The sequence below is a fragment of the Rhopalosiphum padi genome, chromosome 1 (genome assembly GCF_020882245.1).
Source record: "Rhopalosiphum padi isolate XX-2018 chromosome 1, ASM2088224v1, whole genome shotgun sequence".
Lineage (NCBI taxonomy): Eukaryota > Metazoa > Arthropoda > Insecta > Hemiptera > Aphididae > Rhopalosiphum > Rhopalosiphum padi.
The window spans coordinates 13,471,258-13,496,020 of NC_083597.1; the positions used below are offsets into that span (position 1 = coordinate 13,471,258).

Below are 24,763 nucleotides of genomic sequence, written 5' to 3' on the forward strand. Positions count from 1 at the left end.
TTATATTAAAATTCAGTATTGTAAATGTCGAGATTAATACAGAGTTGAAATAATAAAAAAACCTTGGGTGTCAACAAATAATAAATATGATATAGGTAGGTACTATCTATGCAGATAATGTAATAATTTTATAATATTAAACTTATGGTCATACACGAATTCTATATTTTTTTAATAAACATACATAATAATATAATACGCTAATGTTTTCACATAAAATCCAAGAACCCTTCCAAGGCGAGAATACGTAGAGAAGAAATGGTAATACAGGTATTTTTTTCCCCAAATTTAAAAAAAAATTATTCAACAGGTCTTTATTTTACTTTATCTTACACTTAAAAAGGTCAGTACTAAATTTACTACCTCTAAAATTTTAAATCCCTATATATATAAATATATATCTCAGACTTACCAGCTATTTTTACGACTAGTAATGATTATTATTATTTAAGTAACTTAGATTAAATGATTTTAGTTATCTTATTGTAATTTAAAATATTCGCGAGTGTCTCGTGGGTACTTGAACTTTTAACTTTTATTATTATATTTTATATACAAAATGACATTTTCAAATACAATGTTTTCGGAAAAAATGTTTGTATCACTATTCACTTAAAGTAAAATAAATTACTTTGATAGCAGTTTAAATATATATAGTAAATAGTAATACCTATGGATTGATCGTATTCACTCAGATTCGTTTTTTCGTATGCAATGATTTATCATCAAATTCAAATTTAACAGATATATTAAAGTGTGGTATTCTCATTAAGCAATTACAGCAAAAAGTGACTTCCTCAGTTTTTTTAAATATTCAATTAAGTAATTACATTTTTTACAAATTAAATATTACATGTATAATTAAAAGTGCTAAATTGTGTGGAAATAACTAATATGGCAGTTTTAATATTGTATAAATATGATATTATGTAGCAAAACTAAATCTATATAATTGGTATATGATATCATTATAAATTATAAATGTATAATCAATCATTTTAGATATAATCTTTTATAATTGTGTAGTTATATATAAATTTATAATAATGTAATAGTATTTTAATAATATAAGTTTATTACAAAATATATAATATATGATATATGAAGTATAAAGGTATATTGAATGTATACACTACATAAATTATACTTTTAAAATAAAATATCCTTCCGAATTTTAATAGTATTAAACATTAATTTCATTAAATTTAAAATTTACTTATCCAATCAGTTTTTTTTTGTACCTATTTAACATATTTATAATTAATATCCATTTCATAATGAAAATATGTATAAACTAATTTTATAAGTTAGTAGGTATTCTCTTACAAGATAGCGTTTTATTGACTAAACTCAATTCAATAGGTTAATTAGGTTAGTATTTAATATTCAAAGCTATTTTTTTTTAGTACTGAACAACAACACTTATTAACTTATTATGAAGGTCAGTGACACAAAGTTGAGCAAAATATATTTTATGTATACGTTTTATACATTTTTTCCAAAACACTGAACAAAATGTCATTTAACTTTTTTGTTTTAAATAATAAATAAATATTTTAAAATCTTTAAACAAAAGTATAGATGCTATACCATTATTCACTATAGAACATTTACCAATAATACTACTTTTATTTGGTTACAAATTAATAATTGTATTTTTTTTTTTTTAATTATTTATAACTATTTTATTTAATAAATTTATTACTAACTAAATTAGTTTATTATATTGTGTTCAATCGTTGATGATAAACTATATATACTTAGCAACTTAGATTGTATCTTATGCTAAGAATTCTTTAATTTTTGCATTTTGATCACTCTGTAGAACAAAAATCAACATATAATTCAAACACTTACATTTTTCTGAGTCCTACAAAATCAACGATAAAGCTGTTATTATTTTTCATTAAATCCATTACTGTTCACTATTTGTGAATTACAAAAGGTATCATTTTTGTTTAATCACGCGATTAATCCGAGTTGAGCTTTATGCTATGCCAATATAATATATAAACCACGTGTGATAAACCCGGTATAGGTGTGGTGATATATCATTCGCGAATAAATAGTTATATTGTATTCGAATGTCTAAACTAATTCTTAATTTAATTTGAGTTTATATTAACATCACGGAAAAACATAGAATATTATAAATAGATAATTAAGTAAGTAACCTACTTTATGTCGTATTAAACTTTCAAAATAAATTATGCTAACTTGAAATTTTATACTCCAAAATGTACTCAACAGAGCTACATATTCACAGTGAATAATATTCTTTCAATGTATTTTTTTCATTGTCGACGAAATAAAGGTACGTATTTATACTACAAAAAAGGACTATTGTTTTCTTTGTCGTGAAATTATAATGATAAAAAATTTAAATTCAATTATTGCTTTTACTAAAATTATAGATATAATTATTAATTATATATACAAACGCTAATAAACATAATAAGTTTTAAATAACTAATAAACTGATATGACAGAATAATTTCTATCACTATTAAACGTATGTAAAAACAATAAACGATTATTATTATTAATGTATTTTTTGTAGATACATTATACTCGTATAATAGACATAACGTTACCTATGTTCTATATATTTAATTTATGAGCAGTGCAGTATAATATTGTAATTGTGTTTATTAGCTTTTAATCTTTATCCACTCTTCAATAATATTTAGATGAGAACCTTGTTAAATACGAGAAAAAGCTAACAATATTTTATTTAGTTGGCTTTTACATTGAGTTGTCAATTTACTACAATCACTCACAAAAGTATTACTTAACGCCAGCTCTACTCACAGTAAGTTCTAAATATAAATGAATGTATCTATGGTACAGAGATAGTGTCAAAGTTAGCTTGAATATCTTTCAGTGAGATTCTACAGTTCAATTATTATATTATACTTATGCATTTACTTTTAGAAATAAATTCAAATAAACACATTGGTATTTGGTAAAAACCTAAAAAAAAATATTTTCCCGACAAAAAAGGTAATATCATATTTTATGCGTATCATATTATTTAAATCTAAATGCTCCTCTACGAATAATAATTGATTAGACTCCTACCGATTTAAAAAGACAAGAAAAATAATGTTTGCAGAACATGGTACAATATTATTGTCTTAATGTATACATTTTACTATAAAGTCAAAATTTTATAATTTTATTAAGAACAACCAATGTTGTGGATGGACGCATTTACGTCTACAAGAATATTATAGTCTGTTCATTAATACATTACACATATATCATATTATATAAATGATGAATATTGTATAACTTAATACCAATCTATAAACAAAAAACATTTTATTAAAATATAATAATATGTCAATAAACTTACTTTATTTTTTAAATTATTTTCCATTTTACCAAGCCCTCTCTTCTTTTTATTTAGACTTGTATTTATAACATACATTATACAATATATAACATATATTATAGCAAACGATACTCATATTATCGGAGGTCGTATTATGTCCATGTATTCAAATTTAACGCAATTAGATCATTGGAAGAGTTAGTAAAGGTGATTTAGAGGCCACGCAGTACAAGTCACATTATGTATAATACAAGGGCCGTAAAATTCAACCTGTTTATTATTTTTGTTATTACTTTCAGTAATCGTTCAGTTCATGACTTTTAAAAATAACTTGACAACCATTATATATAATAATATATTAATTCATCATGCGTTGGCGTTATTATTATAATTGTATAATTAATTTACGATTTATCAACCTTTACTATTCTTTATGGTCATATCATGTTTTACTTTAACTTGTTATACTTCCAAATCTAGAACGAGACAAACTATAATATTGTTAACTATTACATTTCAGTCCTACTATAAATGTGATATCCAATACATTATAGTTTTAATTTAAACAAACATTATCATTTAACCTAATTTACTGTTTACTTTAAGTATATTCTTATATTTCATAAAATTATAAATAAAATAAAGATTATGTTTTATTTATTCTGGTTGGAAATCTCGTCTCATTGAACTGTTTGAACTTAGCTAATAACAATGACTTCTGCTGAAATATATCATTTTCTATCGGGTTATCAGGTTATTTGTCATACAACAGTATTTAAGAAAAAAATAATAATGAGATCTATTACAGTTGTAGTAACTAGACCTACCTTAGTACCTTATGAAACATAGATGTAGGTCAAGCCGCGCAGCTGATGCGAGCGAAATCTAACGAATGAAAATTAAGACTTTTTTAAGATATCGTTGACAAATTTACTATGTAATGTGCTCACTTTTTCAGCGTACTTAAGATGATGTAATGTGATCCAACATCATAAAATATTCATAAATCATCTTTTTGAAAGAACATCGTTTGATATTTATTTGATATTTAAAGGTAAACAAATCCCTTTAATATAATAATATCATAAAAAACGATGTACGATAACAATAGCAATGTCGACATTATATTAATAAATAATGAATAATAATATGAAAAGTAAACAAATACGTGATTTATAACAATGAAAAAACTGTACTTTGTTTAATATAAGGATACAAAGACCGCAAGCATACCTAGTACATTATGTAAATAATAATTCGAAAAAAATATGATTCGTTTTTGAAATCGTTTATCATTTATGTTGAATATATTTTTAAATATTAGATCAATTTAATGAATAGTTATAGTTTTATATATTGACATACTGTGCATACCGTAATGTTTTTTATTACTACCAACGTAACATTCTAAACCTTCTTACCTATATGTATCTAAATATCGTAACTACATAATAATATCCAGATGAACCAGACTTCCTTGACAGAACAACACAATTATAAATTAAAAAAAAATAATCATATACTGTATGGTATAATATATTATTTAATAAATAAAAATATAGTTACAAGGTGATTCACCCTTTCTATTTTTATGCTATTTAATTGTTTATTAAAGATATATAAACACCCAAAGAATATGGAATGCATTCATGAAATTACAATTAAAAAAATTAATAAAATTGAAATTTAAGTTTAATTCTAAAATGAAATACTTATTGTTGGTCAAGGATTAAATTTTAAATAATTATCTAATAAGAAAATCAGAGATACTATAGAATAATTATTTTATTAATCGAATTTTGCAGTTATAGATTTATAACGTTAATTATAACTTTGTTTTAACAGTTTGTTGAATTATTTTAAAAATAATAACAGCTCTAAAAAAAATAAAGTTAATTTGATAATTGTTTTTATTGACCAACACTTAAAAATATTATTTATCAGTACCGATATAGAAACTAAATAATTTAAAAAATGTTTGATATATATGATTATAATATTATAACAAAATATATCGAAACATCAATAGGTACGTTAGTTGTTAACAACGTTTAGGTATATTCTCGATTTTTAAAGTTATACAACAAATACTTATGATAACTTCAGAATAATAATACATTTAATTATTATACAATCTACCACCGTTTTTATGAGTATTTGATTATATACCTAAGTATATATAAATTACATTTCTTCAAAATTTGGATGTTATGAGTTATGGCATACATTTATATAATATAATTTACTACTTAAAATTATAATAGGTAGATACTAATAAAATAAAATAGTAAATTTATTTCTATAATAAATTGGTAACATTATAAAGACGAGTTTTATACTTTTAATAATAATACAAGTACAAATATAACTAACAACTATACAGGGTGATGGGTGATTCACCAAGCCTACTCATTCCCATATTTTTTTATAATAATATATTTATACAAATAATGATAATTGGATATTTTAAGTATACTTGAAGACTATATTTTTAAATACTTACATTCAATACAATTTGAAGAGTACCCTGTAGCGATGCAAACTTTTTTTTTTAAATAAAGAACATAATTTTCTACTGTGCATTTTTAAGGATATTTTTTTCAAATCAGTTTCTGAATTATTATTAAACTTTAATGACAATATAAGGATGATCGTCCATGATAATAGGTTTAAAATAAGATATGAGCTATGATTATTTAAGTAATAGTAATTTATTAATATTAATCTATAAAGTTGTTAATCTGTAAAAATGTCTAATAAAATATATAATGAATACTAAGCTAAGTATTATAAATATTTTACAAAAAGCCATTATTAAGCACGATTATCTTCGATACATTAAATTTAATAGTTCTAAAACTATATGTCCAAAAATCAATTTAAGTACTCCAACTTTTTCAAAAAATCATTTAATTAAAAATTAACAAATAACAATATAAAAGTTGATTCTCGTTTTAAAATATTTCATCACCACAGGATAGGTATTTTTTAAATAATTTAAACATCGAAATATTTGAAAATAAAGTCATAAATGTATACTAAATATTCCAAAAATCAAATTTTGAAAAAAATACAATATTATTAATTATAAATAGTAGGTGAGCAATACCACTGAGCGTGCTCGATGAATCTCCCTGTATAATAGTATTTTTTTTTATTGGACAGTTTTATTTAAGCTGCACCAAAACCATAAAGTATGTTACTACAGCACCTAGAACCTGGAAAGAAAATTATTTTAATTAATTAAAGTTGATAAAATATTATATTATTTCAATTCACAAAGTAAAAAAAATATGTCAATATATAAAAACCATAAACTCATGAAGTAAAAAATAAAGTTGTCTTACTGATGCGAATAAATCCAATGAAACATTGAAAAATTTCGCCCCAGACACAATCAAAGGCTTTTGACACTGTTGGCACACTATTTGTACAAATGTTTTAGCTTCTTCAGATCCATCGTACCACTGGCAACCGTAAGCCGCTTCCATTACAGATGAACTCTAAAAATAATTAGAATGTATACAAAATCTAAATGTTGTTGATATGTGTTTATAATATATATACAAAGTATAATAGCCGATAGGCGTATTAATAGATGCATGATTATTACACGATTTTGAAATTCTAAATTCTCCCACTTTACTCTATGTATTAAAAATGTGTCTGACAACTAAGAAAAATAGCAATCTTATCTTAAGCTCATACTTACTTCTTCAATAAGTTCGTTTCCATGTATACAAAACATAAATATTTGTGCGAACGAATACATCAAATATCCGATGGTAGAAAATGCAAACACATTAACTCCGTTGATCTGTTAAAAATTTAACAAATGTGATATTTTTATGGAAAAAAATTGGAAAATTATATTTTATAATCAATTACTAATGTATTACATATAAATACATCGTCTATTATCGACATTGAGATTTTGTTGATTTGTATTTAAATTTTCAAGTAATTTCAAAAAAGTATTAAAGGTGTTATAATGAAAAGTGATAGCATCACTACAATGGATAAACAAAAATATTTGTAATCGTAATAAATACTTACAGACTACAGAAACTCAAGATAATCCGGTTTAGAAAAATGAATACACTAATATTTAATCAAATAGTTCAAACTATATTAAATGATCTATCAAGGTAATTTTATGAGAAATTTGGACAAACCTTGGTTGCTTGATATGCGAGAATAGTGAGGATGACGGTGCTCACTAACATATGAAACAGAAGGGCCGAACCATAGCATTCAGTAATTAAACTCACGTATCTATAAATACAAATTAATTAATATATTTTAAATTGTTCAACGCCTTTAACAAACATCCCTAATTAAATTTTCATACTTGACAACATGTTTGTGTCGCTCTACCCAGTATTTAATTGCTGATCGAACAAGTACTTCTTGATTGCTAGTTAAGTTATTTGGTCCTTTTCTATTTGGTTCAGTATCTCCTTTTGTTCCATACTCAGTTATCTCATTCACGTAGGACCCATTGTAATCTATTTATAATTTTTTAATTTTTCTTTAATTTACTTAGGTCTTAGTTATTAAAAAACTATAGAGGGTGATTCTTTTATCATTAAACACTCGATATTTAGCCTTTTTCGCCAAGTATTGACTTTTTTCATTTTTTTTTTCAAAATATTTTGTCTCATGCTTTTCTCAAACCGTATTTTTTTCACCCTTTTATTTAATAGTGAAACCACTATCAACTTTTGATTTTCAAATGGCAACCTAATGCATTAAATTAATAGGGCTATTTTTCTTATAAATTTTAATGTTAAAATTATTATTTTTCGTTAATTTTATATCGAAATATAGCTTTTCAAAGTAAGTGGTTTTCGATTTTTATAAAACTTCTTGTTTTATATTATCATATGTAATTAACTCGTTATGCAGTAATAAACTTAGTACCTGTAGTTACCAACGCCTCACAGCGGTAATAATCTGTTGAATGAACACCTAAAAACCTTAAACCACCCAACTTTGAGCAGCTATAACTCATTCGGGATAGTCGAATTGCACTTATTACCTATAAAGAAATGGTTGGATTTCACTTGGATTAAAAAAAAAGGTAATAGTCGAACTGCACTCGGGTAAAAATCAGATAGTTGTTGAACTGCACTCGTTCAAAAAAAGAGTTAAAATGGAAAAAACGTGGAAACTTGTTACGAGTCGAACGTGTATAGTAAAAACCCGTTAAAAATATTACGAATCTTATGTTTACAAACGCTACGGGCTACTTATTTAATAACATTATAATATATTAATTCATTAATGTCATTTAGATAACACAGATAATTACATTGTCGCCAAAAATCGACAAAATAATCTAATCTAACTGGATAATAAATAGTTATCAATAAAAATATAAAATTAATACTTATATTTTATACCATGTACTTATTTAGATTTATGTAAACTACAATTATTACACACTTTTACGTCGCTAAGTAAATATGAAAATTTAAAAATTATTAAAAGTGAATGAGGCCGTGACTTAATTGTGTACCAAAGTTATACATTTTACAAAGAAAAACATGTAAATGATGGTGTTAAATGGCGTTGTAGGTATACCCATCCGACCATCGTGATTGTTTTTCAAAACTATATCTAGATGAATGTTCTACAGTTATTTTTCGGTGTGAGTTAATACATAACCATGAAACATTACCTCGGAAAATGATTTACCACTTCAAATGCATGAGAATTTTATTGAAATATTTTTTTTGAGCCCAAGTGCAGTTCGACCATACCCAATTTACTAACGGGTAAAGGAAAAATAATAATTTTAATGTTAAAATTTATATAAAAAAAAAATGCACTACTATTTTATGATATTTTAAATATAGGTTGCCATTTAAAAATCAAGAGTTGATAGTGATTTTATTATTAAATATAAAGGCGAAAAAACTAAAAATGTTGTATAGTTTTAGAAAAGCATGAAATTAAAAATTTTGAAAAAGTCAACACTTTTTGAAATAATGAGTGTTGAATGATAAAAGAATCACTCAGTATAATTATTAATTTTTTTTTATATGTTGATTTAACTTAAAATAAAATAAAATTTAAATACATTTAAATATCTTAAAAAGTAAAGTTTCTCTAAAAATAACTATAAGTAGAAATTACCATTTTCCCAAAATATCGTTCCTCAAAAGATATACAATCATCAAAGTGATTTAAAAATATCAGATTTTAAATTTTAAAAAAACATTTTTTTTAATGTTTCAAATACAATTCATGAACAATTGAACAATTATTTAGCACTTGCATATTTCTGCATAATCAACGTAAAAGATTTAACTTTTAAATAAGATACATATTTATTTCACAATATAAATTATAAAGAATATAGTTATGAAAACAAATAGGGACTTTATAATTATTTTTTTTTTCAGAAAATCTATGCTAGAAGAAATACTGAAACTTTTTAATTCAATAATATTTAAAATTTAAAAACCATTAAATAACTATAATATTATTTTTATTTTAAGAGCATATCATGAACATTTTTCAAGTCTAATATAGAGCATATTTATGTATTTTTAAAGATATAATACAAGAGCTGTGTAGTCATGCAGTCACAATTTAGGAGTTGGCTGGTAGGAGCGATCGCCCCCCCCCCTCAAAAAAAGCCCCTATTTAAGTGCCTATAGTCATGAATATTTTCTATGGATTTAAAGATTGTACCAACAATTATAAGTACTCGTAATACTTATTACCTTACAAAAGTATTATTGATTCCATTATTTTCATCTCTATATTATGATATAAATATTATAAATGATCGATGAAATAAATTTATAACTTGTAGTTTCTGCGGTTTCTACTTTATGAATTACAACAAAAACCATAATCAATTTTTTCAGAAACTAGGTTTGCGTAAACATTCTCGTTTTTCAGTTGATTTTTTTAGTTTTTCCTGTTTATTTTGTAAATCGATCAGCAAAAAATCTAAATGTAATTACTAATTATATTTTAGTTCATTATATTTACCATAGATCAAGTAAACGATACTTTTTTTTACAAATTTCACCTTTCCAATATATATAAAATATATATTTTTTTTTTTTTTTATGATAAAACTTTTGACTGTTTTAAGAAAAATTGCGTAGTATTTATAGATTTTAAGCGCTTAAATAATACGAATATATTACCTACAATATTGATTATAAATACTATTTAGTATTTGTGTATTTAAAACCAATGCCTATAATTATTACTAATAACTAATAAGTATATTAACATTTATCATTTTAATGTATAATGATGTAAGAAGTTAAATTAATTACAATTTATTTATTATATGTATGAGCATATTTTATTTTTATTAATTTTATTCATATACACATATATACATAGGTAAGTATGATTATTCATTATTCACATTATTTAAATGTAAACATTAATCTTTAAAAATATTTTAATTATAATTTTATAAGTATTTTATAAAACTCAAGAACCATTAAAAGGTATGAATAATAATAATTAAGTTATAGTTCTTTATGCTATATGCCAACTACGAGTATAAGTACCTACTTTTATAAAAAGTCAATATCATATTAATCTACTAACCGAGACAAATAAATATTTTATTTAATCATTAAAATTTTCTTTGTACCTAAAATTATATAGTTTTATGAAATGCATAACTATACATAGGTACTCTTAGCTACAATTATTTTTTCTTTAGTAAATATTTCTCATTTATTTAAATATTGATTGGATAAATATAATCTTTAGTACTTTGTTATTTTAATTATTATAAATTGTTCTTAAAAAAAAGTATATTATATGTAAAACTTAAGTCAATTGTTCCGTTCTCATCACATAAAACTTATATTTTATATTTTTATGACTGGTTTTGAACAAGTTTGGTGAGTATGAAAATTAAATTTATTTTTAACAATTTTGGAAGTAATTAATATTCTTATTTTCAATTACACAACAAATAATTATATTATATCTTTATTACAATGTTGATCGCATATTGTATATTTATGCACATAAAAAAGCTATATCTCCTCAAAATGTAGTTATTCAAAAAATATTAATCGCAGAAACTTTCAAAATATTCAGATTATCTACTAATTTCACACTATTTATAGTCATTTTAAATTTTTAAAAAATGATAAAAATCCTAAAATATCTTTAGCCAAAATGCTTTAAAATTTAATATAAGATCTCACAAAAGTTTTACTTATAGTAATATAAAAATATTAACATTACAACACAATTTTATTAATATATTTTAACACAATTTTCAATTTTTTTTAAAAATTTAGTACAAGGTCACTCATAAGTTCTTTTACAAAAAATGCAAATACACCTTTTTGTTTTTATAGAAATGTCAAGTTCAAATACTGACGAAAAAAGTTATTTAAACTTTAACCTACCATATTGTATTACTAATAAAAAAAAATTAATTACTAATATATAATATATAATAAAATATCGTTTAGACTAGCATCGTTTTTGCTCAGAATCACTTTTCTTATGCAACGATTTATCATTTAGTTCAAATTTAACTCATGATATTACAATGACCGATACAACAACGTAGTATACTTGACACCTAATGGCTAATATACAGTGGTTTCGTCGATTTTTTAAGTGAATTCATTATTTTTATAAGGTATTCCAAAATAATCATCAGTGTAAACTAATATTGTTATTAATATACTACCTATACAATTTAATAAATAATAACTTACCGACGCCATTGATTGGTTGATTTTTAGCCGAATTCGCACGAAAGATTTCGGCAGGATTATGAACTGCTGAATCGAGAGTAGCACTTAATTCGATCAATGGATTCAAAATCTCTTTTAAATGTTGAAGTTGTTCACATGCATGCACCAGAAATGATGAGAATAAAAGTTCCAATAAGTTTGAGTGACTGAGTGTTATGAATATCCAATAAAACTAAATGGAAATTTAACAATTTTTTAATTACTTTAAGATATTCAAATTTTAAAAATTATTGAAAAATGTAAGATATTTAAAAATAAATTTTCTAATAAAAAAACAACAAGGGTTATTAAATTTATCTTCATTGTAAGGTTATTTTATTTAACTAAACTAAAACTTTTTTTTTTTTATGGTTTAAACGTATTGCATTTCTCGTTTAGCTCATTGACACTTTATTAATTATTATTTATTGCACATCAGTCATAAGTCAGTGAAATACTGGGTAATGGGTATTAAATTAAATTATCTAAATAAAAAATAATAGTTAATTCTTTTAAAATATTCTTTTAATTAACATTCATATCCTCTCTTTTCAATCAATCACCATGAATATTTCATGGATGTTTTATAAATAATATTTTTCTTGCGTACCTGTAATACAAAAGCCACAATATAACCTAATCCACGACTCGCATCCCAAGGATACCATGAATGTAACATCAAACGGGGTACTGGAATATACATTGTTTGATTAAATGTTTCAGGATTAGGAACCTTCCATACACTTTCACCAAAGAAAGTAATAGTTGTCCAGCTGATTGTTGTGAAAATTGTAACTATTGACACAATAATCAACAGTTGTCGCATTCGAGATAACGACTTTGCATGGAATCTGAAATATAAAATGCCACAAATATCATATAGTATATAGCACAATCTACATTCTACATACTGTATTATTTTTATAATTGTTTTAAATGTTTTTATTCATAATATTTACTCTAATAAAAGCATACTGCAATATTGCATAAATCATAAAATTATAGATTTTACCAAACGTTTATAAATTATAATTCTTTTTAAATATAGGATATTAAAAAAAATTACTCAAGTAATCATTATTGTATTGAAATATTAATAAATAGGTATTTTTTATTCATTTTGGACTCAAGTTTGGTTATCAAGTCCATATTATACTACATTAATTAGAATTTTTAAAATAACCTTTGTTTTTACAGTAAATTTGTTGTTGATCAGATGATTTGTTTGAACATTTTAGCAGATTTAAATCAAAATTTAAACGAGTAGTTTATGAGTTATTAAACTATATGTATTAAGTATAATCAATTATTTTAATATTTATTTTCTAATTTTTCATATCTAAATTCTAAAATGGCTTGTCTTATATAATAATTATAATAAATAAATAATAACCCTTAATAATTGAATCAGATATCTCACTTCTCAAATCTCAAATTAATCGAGTAATTTTCATATTTTATATATCACATTTTATGAGTTACTAATCTACTCTGAATTAAAAAACTTATAATTTAATTTACCTTGAATGAGATTCTGTAAATAAAGGATGAGGAGAAGTATTGTTCCAACAACTTAGAGTTCTATAGAACGACTTGGTACCCGTGCTGAAATACATGAATTTGATCATCGAATGGGTGAAAAACAATGTAGTTACCACGCCAGCAGCCAGCTGATCTGAATCATTGGATTTAGTGACCATAAAAATCACGATAAATATGAACTGTGAATAAATTATTATTGTGGTGATCCAACTGTAAATCTTTCGGAACAACACAGCCAATCCAGAATAATCATCATAGTACTCGGATATGAATAGACCCGACATTTGTATTAATCGAATATTTGGCCATAGATCTTTTATAAGACCGTCTTTCTTGTAACCCATGGCTGAAAACCCAAAGCAATTGTTACCAATAAAATTAAATTTCAAACAATACGAGGTATATAGGTACTTTATTAATAATTTAAACATTTTGTCATAATAGTAGGTATAGGTAATCAATATAATAAATAAATTATTGATTATTATTTTTAATATATAAAGCAACAATATGAAAAAAGAAGTTTAGATTTTAATAGAGAGAAATAATATGTCTGGGGAGGGCCTGAGCCCCTAGCCCCCCCCCTAGATCCGTCCCTGATATAATATTATAAATATAGATTTATTATATTTAAGATACATAATCGATGAACTTATGTCGAGTAAAACAAGTACATATATGGTTTGTCGTTTCATTTCATAGGTTCAATAAAGTAATCACAAAAATTAACATTTAATCATTTTTTTAAATAGGTTGTTACCAAGAGCTTTTTTTTATAATACTCAAGCACTATATATAATCTTTTAATATTAATATGTATTCAAGTAGGTTTTAACAAGCGCTCAAATTACCTATAGACTATAATCGTTTAAAATTATAGAAAGATTAATTATAAAACTAAGCTTAAAGATAAAATAATTTTTCTATTGCCCATCTATGTTTTATGTTTTATTCCCTTGTATTTCGCTACCTATATAAGTAAGTGTACACATTTTTAATTGCAACTAAATAAATGTATTGCCTTTAACTATACTCTATAGTCTATAGTCTATAGCATATTATATAGGTATTTTTAAAATACAATTTTATGAATCTGACAATTTGTATTAATTAAATAGCTTAAACTACCATAATTAATTTTCATAATTATGTATGCGTAAAAAATATTATTTAATGATTTATAACATACTAATATAGTTTTGCATACAAATAAATAATAATAATAATAAAAAACTAGATTAATACAATTATACTTTCTATCAATTGAATCAATTAATCCACAGCGTTAATATTTTTATAATATCTATAAATTCCTTAATATTTAGAATATAATAGGTATTATATCAAAACTAAATATTATGTACAAACTATATGTAATTAATTAATTAGATAGTACTTATTTTCAGATATTATATTGAGTTTTAATATTATGAAATTTATTGTTCAATTATATAGTTTTAATATGTGCATAATAAATTATTTTTTTTTCAAACACCAAAAATATGTATTCATATATATGTATGTAAAATAATTCATTACAAGAATAAGCATGAATCAGTAATGTGTTTTATAAATCACCCTGTAAGTGTTACATACATTTTATAAATCATCCACTCAATGTACGCTTAAGCTGTGTAGGCGAAAGAAAAATAAAATTATCATTCTGCAAATATATTTTATATATATATATTTATACACTGTAATATATATCATATGGTTTATACCTATAATGTATATATTATAAAGGTATACTATGTAATGTTTATATATAATATAGTTTTAAAATTTACAATATTCATATGATATGTATGAATGTATATATTCGTATGTTATTTAGTATTTTAATAACAAATAAGTAATATAAAATGTATATGTTTAAATTAAAACACATACAAACGCAATTTTTCACTAGTGTATAATTTCATGAACTTAATTTTTGTATTAAAGGTTTTTTATTATAGTTATTATAATATGTTATCAAAAGTCAAATGATACAATATTTAGGATTTAAGCTTTCTTCGGATACACAACACTCATGAATCATTTTCAAAACTATACAGTGTACAACACACTTATAAAGTTACAAATAAAAAACTATTAATGTTATTTGGAATAGAAACCAGTGTATAGAAATTATTCACTCGTACCTTTCCTTTTATTCCAATATAATCAACAACGTATATCCGTGTATTGAAGTTCTTGAGTTTTGACTTAAGACTTTCTCCATGTACCAACGTAATTAGTTAAGTCTTGATTCCAGATTCTAGAAGAGTCACAATAATACTAAAGTAAAAATGGCATAATATGAGTAGCCTGTATGAGGTCATGGAATGGGTGGACTTATTGCCATGACCTACCTAGTAAGGGGATGATACCATTTTAAATATTTAGTAGATTTCTTAGTGACTTTTCCCTTATATGTAACGTTCGTGTATATATTTTAGACTGCTGGCAAACCCATGACTATGGTAATTATAGTTCATAAAACACAGTATTTGGTCACGAAAATCAATAACTTCATAACTTATTTAACATACTACGTTATAATCGTATACAATAATAATATATATAATGTACATAATAAAAATTATAACTAAACATTTTATTAGTCTTATAGTAATTATTAAGAATACTTTAGATTCTGAGCTATTGATTTTACAATGACGTATCTACTGGTTTATAATTTTATTTTTTTAAAACCATATTTGGAGCAATACAAAAAGTGCTTCAATACCTTTGCCCATTTCCTCCAACCTTTTTTTCTTCGCAGGGTCACTAAATATATATATTAAAAAAGTTGGCAAAAGCGGTTGCTTCTACTGTATAGTATAGAATTCCGAGTATTCCTCGTCATTGAATAGGTCACTGTGATGGATGTGTTAAATTTTAAATTAATAATAAATATTGCATACAAAATACGATTCTAAGCGAAATACTGACTGTCAGCCTATATTACTAATAACTGATAAGTTTATTTCGTTATACAAAATAATATTATATATTATTATTTTGTTATTTTTTATATTGCTATTACAGTAATTTATTTTATTGTAATTATAGGTGGTATAAATAGAAAATACCTAGCTTAAAATTAATCTCAATAATTAGAAAATATCATTAGTGTAATAAAATACTATAACATACGTAAACATTTCAACTAAATATTTCAAGTCTTCTTAATATTTATGAATTACAATAACATAGCTAAGATCTTTATTATCTTTGTCTAATTATACAACTCTGTACAAATTTGACCTCAAATGTCAATAAAAAAAAAATATATATGTTTCTGATTTTGATAAATTTTACAAATTTTTATATCATAATAAGATCAATAAGTTTACAGAATCCACAAAATTGCACAGCTATATGGCTACAGTAGAATGAGTAATATATGTGATGATCTTTAATTTAATGATGTTCAAAAAAATTATTGTGATAAAGGACTGTTGTGTCAGCATTTATTTCCAATGATAATATTTATGTTGTATATTATATTTATATAGTTAAGAGTCTTAACTTAAGACTTTTTAATATTCGATAGATTGAAATGATTGAATTAATCTTTGCACCGAATGTAATACTTATACAATTCGATATCAACGTAACCTATCGTAAAATTGTTTGAATAGGTTCGTAGTATACATAAATAAAAATTAGTATAAACATTTTTAAAATTCATTGTGTATACTGTATGCAAATCATAATAATATGTTTTTGCATTATTAAATTACATTCTAATGAGTATTGACGTTATGTTAATAATAATGATAAAGAAATAATAATAAACTATATGGTCGTATAGAACATATTTATTATTGTTTGTGTAGTACCTACTGCAGTAAGGAGAGAAATGAAGGGATTCATTAACACAGTAAGATTTTAAGAGGACACAACACCCGCATGTGTTGTCTCCGCCTTAAAAGTGCGCAACATTATAAATGTACGCTCAGCAGATCACGTTTAGCTCCGTTAGTTTAAACTTTAAAAATTAAAGCTAATTGGCCTAACATGAAATTTGATGGTACGACAATTATCTGTGTTGGTTTTATACGGTTATTTTACGATTCTTCAGCTTTTAAATGAGTTATGAGCATTTTTAATTTACGCTATATTATGTACGCATAACTTGCTAAAAAATTAAATTATTGTAAAAACAAACATACAAACACAGATAATGTTCTTACCATCAAGTTGCATAATAGGTCGATTCACTCTAATTTTTAAACTGACGGAGCTACAGAGCTAAACATGATCTGCTAAGCGTAAATTTACTATGTTGCGCACTTGTAAGACAGAAACAACATCACAAGCAGGTGTGACGCCCTCTTAAAGAAATGTAGTTGGTAATGTAATATTAAGTAATATGATATTATTATTGAAATAAGAAGTAATGGAAGAATAAGATGGTTTTATTTTATCAGCCGGAGAGTTGAGAATGGACTACAACGTGTGTTTTTATTCGGAATATGGTGGTTTGACTGATTAATTTTATGGCTCTTTAGTTTTGAGAATAACTTTATAAATTGAATATACTTTATAATTAGACATTTAATCACTTCCACGTGAGGTTTAAATAAAATTTCTATAAAAAATATATAAATATTTTAAAATTATACCATACAAAGAAAATATTTATATAATTATTTGATGAAAACATTAAATATCTAATGTCTACATTTATTACGTTTTGAATAAAAACAAAATCGATTTTGTTTAAAAAAGTTTTAGCATCGCGTTTTTATGCTTTATTAGTTTTTCACAATTATTAAGAAAAATACTGAGAATCGCTTCATTTTTACCTCCTAAAATATCAACTACAGAATATAGATCAAACTTATAGATCAAATTTCCTACCATAAGCCCATAAGTTAAAGTTTATGTTAGAATCAAATTGTCTGCTGTAATACAGAAAACAATTCATCCATCGTTCTAGTAAGAATCTTAAATACATATAATAGACATTTATATTTTAAATATATAATCAAGGTTGTGTTTTTATGATGACTTGTATTAGCAGAAATATTTTTCATAATTTCTGACTATAGTGTTTTCTAATATTTAAACCCTACTTTATACATATTGTTTTAATTATGTATCGAAAATAGGAGAGCCACAGTTATATAAATTCAAAGACTGTCAAAGGTGCAATGTTAAACAGATTATTTCAGCAAATTCTTTTTAGTTTTTATATTGAAAAATGATAAACAAAATAAATTTATTAGAAACGTTGGTAAAAAAATATAGGTTGAAGACTGAAGTATCAACTAATCCTCCAATGATAAGACGATACTATACGCAGCATACCACATTGTTTGTTATTGTAATTATGCTTGTGGGTAATAAGTAAGAATTATAGACTTAAGTTGTATCTCACTCAGATAAGATATCAGGAAACCAATTATTCAGAACATTTGTCATTTAATCAGTTGAAATAAAGACATTTTATTAAAAAAAAACTTAACAGCTTTATTAGATTTAAATTTTTCTAATATCAAATAAAATAACGAATTACAGATTTAATTATTTCATTAAAATATAATATAAAAATGAATTAGCAATTTCTATTTCTTAACTAAAATATTTTCACAAACCTAGAGTAGGTTAGGTTAGGCATATATTCTAAATTCTTATCTATAATAATTATGTAATGTACTTATTATTTTTATTATTAATATTATCAAATAATATGGAGCTAAATACAAAATTATTCTGAGTGATAGTGAGTGCTTAAAAGTGAAATAATTGTTATTGTAATTAAATTTATAACATAAGCCTAATGACAACAATAGCTTTCTATAAACAATTTTATTTCACAAACTGACTAAGCCTTTAACAAACAAGGTCATTGATTAAATCCGAAATATCTAAATTTTCCAAACTCTGAATTATTTTCTTCATAATTATATTTTGATGTTATGACTAAGTTGCAGCTTCTATTTTTTTTTTTTTTTTTTTTTTGGTGTACCCACGAATAAAGTATGCAGTTACTACATACAATGTAGTATAAAATTGAAAAGAAATTTACAAATTTGAAAAGAGTATATTATAGTAAATAAGTGTACATACAAATGAGATAAAATGATAAAATGTATCTATTTACTTTAAAATAAAATAAAAATACTATGGAGATGTTTTCTTAAAATAAAGTCTTAGCAAGAAGGACAATGATTTTAAATCAGTATTTTTTTCAGGAATAATTGCATATGATAATAATTGATTTTTGTTTTAACTTTTAAAATTATAACAATAAAATAATTTTTTTCTATTTTGTGTGAAATATCAAATTAAAAAAACATTTAGTTTTAACCATTTGGTATGACTCCATAAAAATGTTTATCTTAACTGTACATTTATCTAGTAATTTACAGTACTCGTATGAAGTTTAAATTATTATATCATAAGGAAAAAAAAATTAATTGGATTAAGTACATATAATAATAAAATTTACATAGGTTTTTAATTTATTATTGAATAAAATAAACAAATTAATTGATTTACAAATAAGAATTTCTAACAATATTAACGCATATCAAATTGTAAAATTCTTTTATTTACAAAAATATGTTACAACGTACAAATACATACATAAGCGGAAATTTGGTGAAATTACTGTGGGGGGGGGCTAAGCAATATATGCTCATTACACCTATATAATGCTAAGACCTGTACTTTAAACTTCTGGGGGGGAGTTAGTCCCCTCAAGCCCTCCCCCTCGATTACCACCTATGAAGAAGTATGAATACGTACTAAATTGAATTTATATCGATTTTAAAGGTTGCTTTCGAGATTTCTTAATACAAAATCTTCGATTATGTCTTTTCAGAGTCAAATTTTTGAAGGATATCAATAACAGAATTTAATACATTTAATATTTAAACCTGCTAATAAAAGATAGTTGAGATAAAGCGCCAATACATTACAATGTAAAGATATAAATTATATTCGATCTGGGGACCTGGGCTCATACCCCACGTGTCCTTAAAATAAATACAGAGCTGTCTAAAAATAAAAGGTTTTGAAATTATGATTTACAAATTTTCATCCATTATTTGAAATTATGTTTGTCTAATTAAAAATTATTCTTAACATTATTAAATTTTGTTTGAATTTAATTTATAAAATATACTTTGTTTTTTTTATCACGTATCATATACATATGAAACTTTTTTAAATTTTTATTTAAGAAATTCAGCAATCTGTACATTCGTTCAATAAGCCGAAAAGATAGATAATTTTAATTGACAAGTATATGCCTTGAGTGAATAGACCATCCAGCGACGGCACTCCGGCAGAGAATATACGCACGCATACGAGTAGAGTTATATAGTATGTAAGAACAATTTATTATTTAATTAATTCGTGATCCATTAACGTTATTATAATTATTTATTTAAGTACTTTGATATTGCAGTTAAAGCACTCATCGTTGTTCAACAGGTAATACGATTTTGATTCGTTTTTTTTATATGGCAAATAAAGTATAAATAGATACATCAAACATGGATTAAATATGATATATTTTTAGTTATCACTTGAAACTAGGTAGGTATTTAACTTTTCAGTCTGGATCTATTATAATTTATCTCATTAAACTATTTTTATAATATTATTATTTTTAATTATTTTTTATAAACTGACGATAACCCACCTATATATATAACATTGTACTCTGTCACTATATAAATTTTACTTAAAATATAATTACATTAATCACATAATTTATGTCGATAATGTTTTCTAACCTATTATATTGTAAAATAAATAATTTATGTTAATTATACATTAGAGTATAATTAAACCAGATATTCATTTATTTTTATTTTATATTTTTAATATACCACAATATCTAACCAAATAATAGTTGATTTAATAAATTATTATGTTCTATTAAAATGAATTTACCTATATTTATTGTCCTATTTTATTACAAAAATTAGCAAGCAGTGGCATTACGACCGATAAACGAAAATCCACAACATTTTAAAATATCAAAAATCAATTATTACACATTTTGTAGGTTTTAAAATTACGCATTCATATACGATTATTATGCATACAGGAATTTTCGACTAATTTCACGTCAGTAAATACAGTTGAATAGCTGGTATCTCGTGTCTTTCAATTAGGTTATTAAGTAAATAACCTACTAACCGTTTTAATAAGTTACCTAACATTAAAGTATACTTAAAGCTACCTTTATGAAATAGATAAACACGCTTAGACACGTATAGTGAAATATTAATCACAAACATGCTATGAACAAATCGACAAAATAAAAATACTAAAAACATATTTACTGGACTGTTTAATTTTAATCCGTACATTTGCACAATCTCAGCACCATTCGATGTCGGAAACACCCATCACAATGATTATGGACCATAATTTAATTTTCTATTCAAAAACTGCAATGAAACATTTTGACTGAACTGTCCATTTTTTGAAACACCGACAAAGGCGACAATGAACTGTAATATTAAAACAATACATTTGAAAACTGTACCGAAATATTATGACTGAACCCCAATATCATTACATACCTACTAACCTACTGCCGTTTAAAAAACGTATCAAATTCACGGTTATAAAAAAATCGACATTGAACGTCGAAAATGCTAACATTTTATGGTGGCATGGCGGTGTAATAGCCCTCTGGTATTATTCGAGCGATCAGTCTTTCCCAGTAAAGTTCCGATATCTCGCCGGCATAGTCTGCCACTGGTGTGCTGACAAAAAAAAACCGAATGGTTCATGATGGTTAGTGCTTGTACCGTCTCGAATATTCCAACGAAATTTGGTTTTACTGGTGCTATTTTTTTATAAACTGAGTATAATATTATACTATACGTGACACGTCTGTTATACAAATACCTATATTTTAGATTCTGAACGGAGTGATGAATGTATTGATTCTACAAAGATGTGTATTTTTTTATTTTTGTGTCTGTCATCACGTTTTGGAGTAGTAATAATGCTTTGATTTTTGACTTCAGCCCCTCTTTGAAAAGGCAAATTCATCTAGTTGGTACTTTGGGGGGTCAAAAGTAAAAAATGTCCAGTAGTTTTCAAAAGCGTCAGGAAAAACAGGAATTTTTACGTATAACCACTTTTCGACAAAATCGATTTTTTGATTTTGCTGTAAATCAAAAACAAATCATTGTAAATACTTGAAATTTTCACCAAATGTTTATATTAGCGTTATATATTTACGATTAAATTTTCAAAATATTTAGAATTTTTTTAAACTATTTATAAACCATTGAAATTTTTGATTTTTCTAAATTTTTTTTCTTGAAATGCCAATAAAAAAAATTTGGCTTTCCAAAAAATCTTTAAAATTTAATACAAGGTTTATTATAAATTGTACTTATCGTAGTAAAAAAAATCAAAAATCGTTAGTCACAATTTTTGTTTATAAGCATTTAAAGTTCAAATGTTTACGACATATGTATATCAAAATCGCGAAAATTTACAAGGAATTTTGTAGTTAAAAATTCATAAAATTTTTGTGATTTATACCTAAGGTTAAAAAAACTCAATACAAGGTTATCCATAAGTTTTCCTTCAAGCAACTATAAAAAAAAAAATTCCAACGTCAATATAGAAAAAATTTTATGAGTGTATGAAATTAAATTTTTTACGAAACCGCGTAAAACGATATATTACAAATTAAATATAGGTAATAACATAATATATCCTACTAATTATCATTGACTGACAAATCATTCCCGTTCAGAATCGTTTTTCGCATTCAATGATACCTGTCATTACATTCAAATATAACACATCCATTATATAGTGACCTACTCTCCATCTCTACTATACAGCAGAGCGATACCCACTTGCCACTTTTTTTATAATAATTTTTTTTATGTACTTACTACCTAGGTACTTACCATGTTTTTTTATTTCTCCGGCACTCGCTTACATCCTAATTATCATACCAAAATCTAAAAGTCATAAGAACTTAAAGAATATATAATAAGACATTAGGTACCTATATCAAAGTACCTACTCACAGAGACCCATATTTTAAGGTCGCTCGTTATTGCGTGTTAAATATTTAAGACGCCACAAGCTTTAAAAGTTGAAAACTGTTTCTATTCATCCCATTTTACAGTGCCTACAAATTAAAATATCTGAATCCATGGCTCTAGAATTTTAAACTTAACAGCCACTTGCCTACTGGACACTGGTACTAGTGGTACTTATTAGTAGTTACTAATTACAGTAATATTTTCTTGGCAAGTTTTTAAATTAATATGGATAGTTATACAACTTAACTGTTGGGTACTTACAAGTTACAAAGATACAAAGTATATAAGTTATATTAGGTATATATTAATATTATATTTAGTTTTAGTTAATGCCTACTATCAGTACTGCCAACTACCAAAGTATTCAGATAAAAGTGACAACACAGTTTTTGTATTTTTATACTATTCCAAATAAATTAAAAAAAATTATATTCGAATACTTAATATGAATATATTTTTTTATTATTATTATTATTTTATATTTAAATACTTAATTAGGGAAAAATTTATTTTTATTAATAATTTATAATCCAGGCTAGTGTTCACTACAAACATAAAATATAGTAAAAGTACGAAAAACCCGATAAATGCTGATAGTGATTTGTTATTGCCATTATAAATAATATTCTACTTATCAATAGTTGGGGAAAACTTTAGCAAAATAAAAATTATTAAAAATAGTACCCATTTGAATAATTTAAAATATGAAATATTCCGAATACAAAATACAATTATTCTTTACAACAGTGGACTCAACCGGTGGGTCACGATGAGTCTTCTTTTTAAAATTAAATTTAAATTTATAAAATTATATAAGGTAAAAAATAATTTTTTAATTATTAAACTTAAAAAATTAATAAATGAAAATACATACTAAAATGTAATTTTTATTTATTCAGTTTTATTAGTACTACTAGACCATTGCTTTACAGGACTGTCTATGACCTATAACTTATACCTGTTGACTATTGTTATTTTCTGAATAATAATTTAAAAAATAATTTATTTTTATCACAGTTAATAAATATTTTTAAGTTTTATTTTAATTTTAAATGGATCTAATATAAATAAAATATTATTTAAAATGACCATGCATATTA

General features: G+C 24.2%; 1 protein-coding gene across 1 annotated transcript; it reads right to left on the minus strand.

Annotated features, from left to right (window-relative positions):
* Positions 1 to 5,289: 5,289 nt before the first annotated feature.
* LOC132917878 (odorant receptor coreceptor) lies at positions 5,290 to 15,898 on the minus strand. Its single transcript, XM_060978851.1, has 9 exons — positions 15,771 to 15,898; positions 13,603 to 13,969; positions 12,692 to 12,932; positions 12,064 to 12,274; positions 7,689 to 7,845; positions 7,513 to 7,612; positions 7,050 to 7,154; positions 6,685 to 6,840; positions 5,290 to 6,555 (listed from the first exon to the last, which is right to left on the minus strand). Exons 2-9 carry the CDS (start codon positions 13,965 to 13,967, stop codon positions 6,505 to 6,507), a joined length of 1,386 nt encoding a protein of 461 aa, XP_060834834.1. The 5' UTR covers positions 13,968 to 13,969; positions 15,771 to 15,898; the 3' UTR covers positions 5,290 to 6,504.
* Positions 15,899 to 24,763: the final 8,865 nt, after the last annotated feature.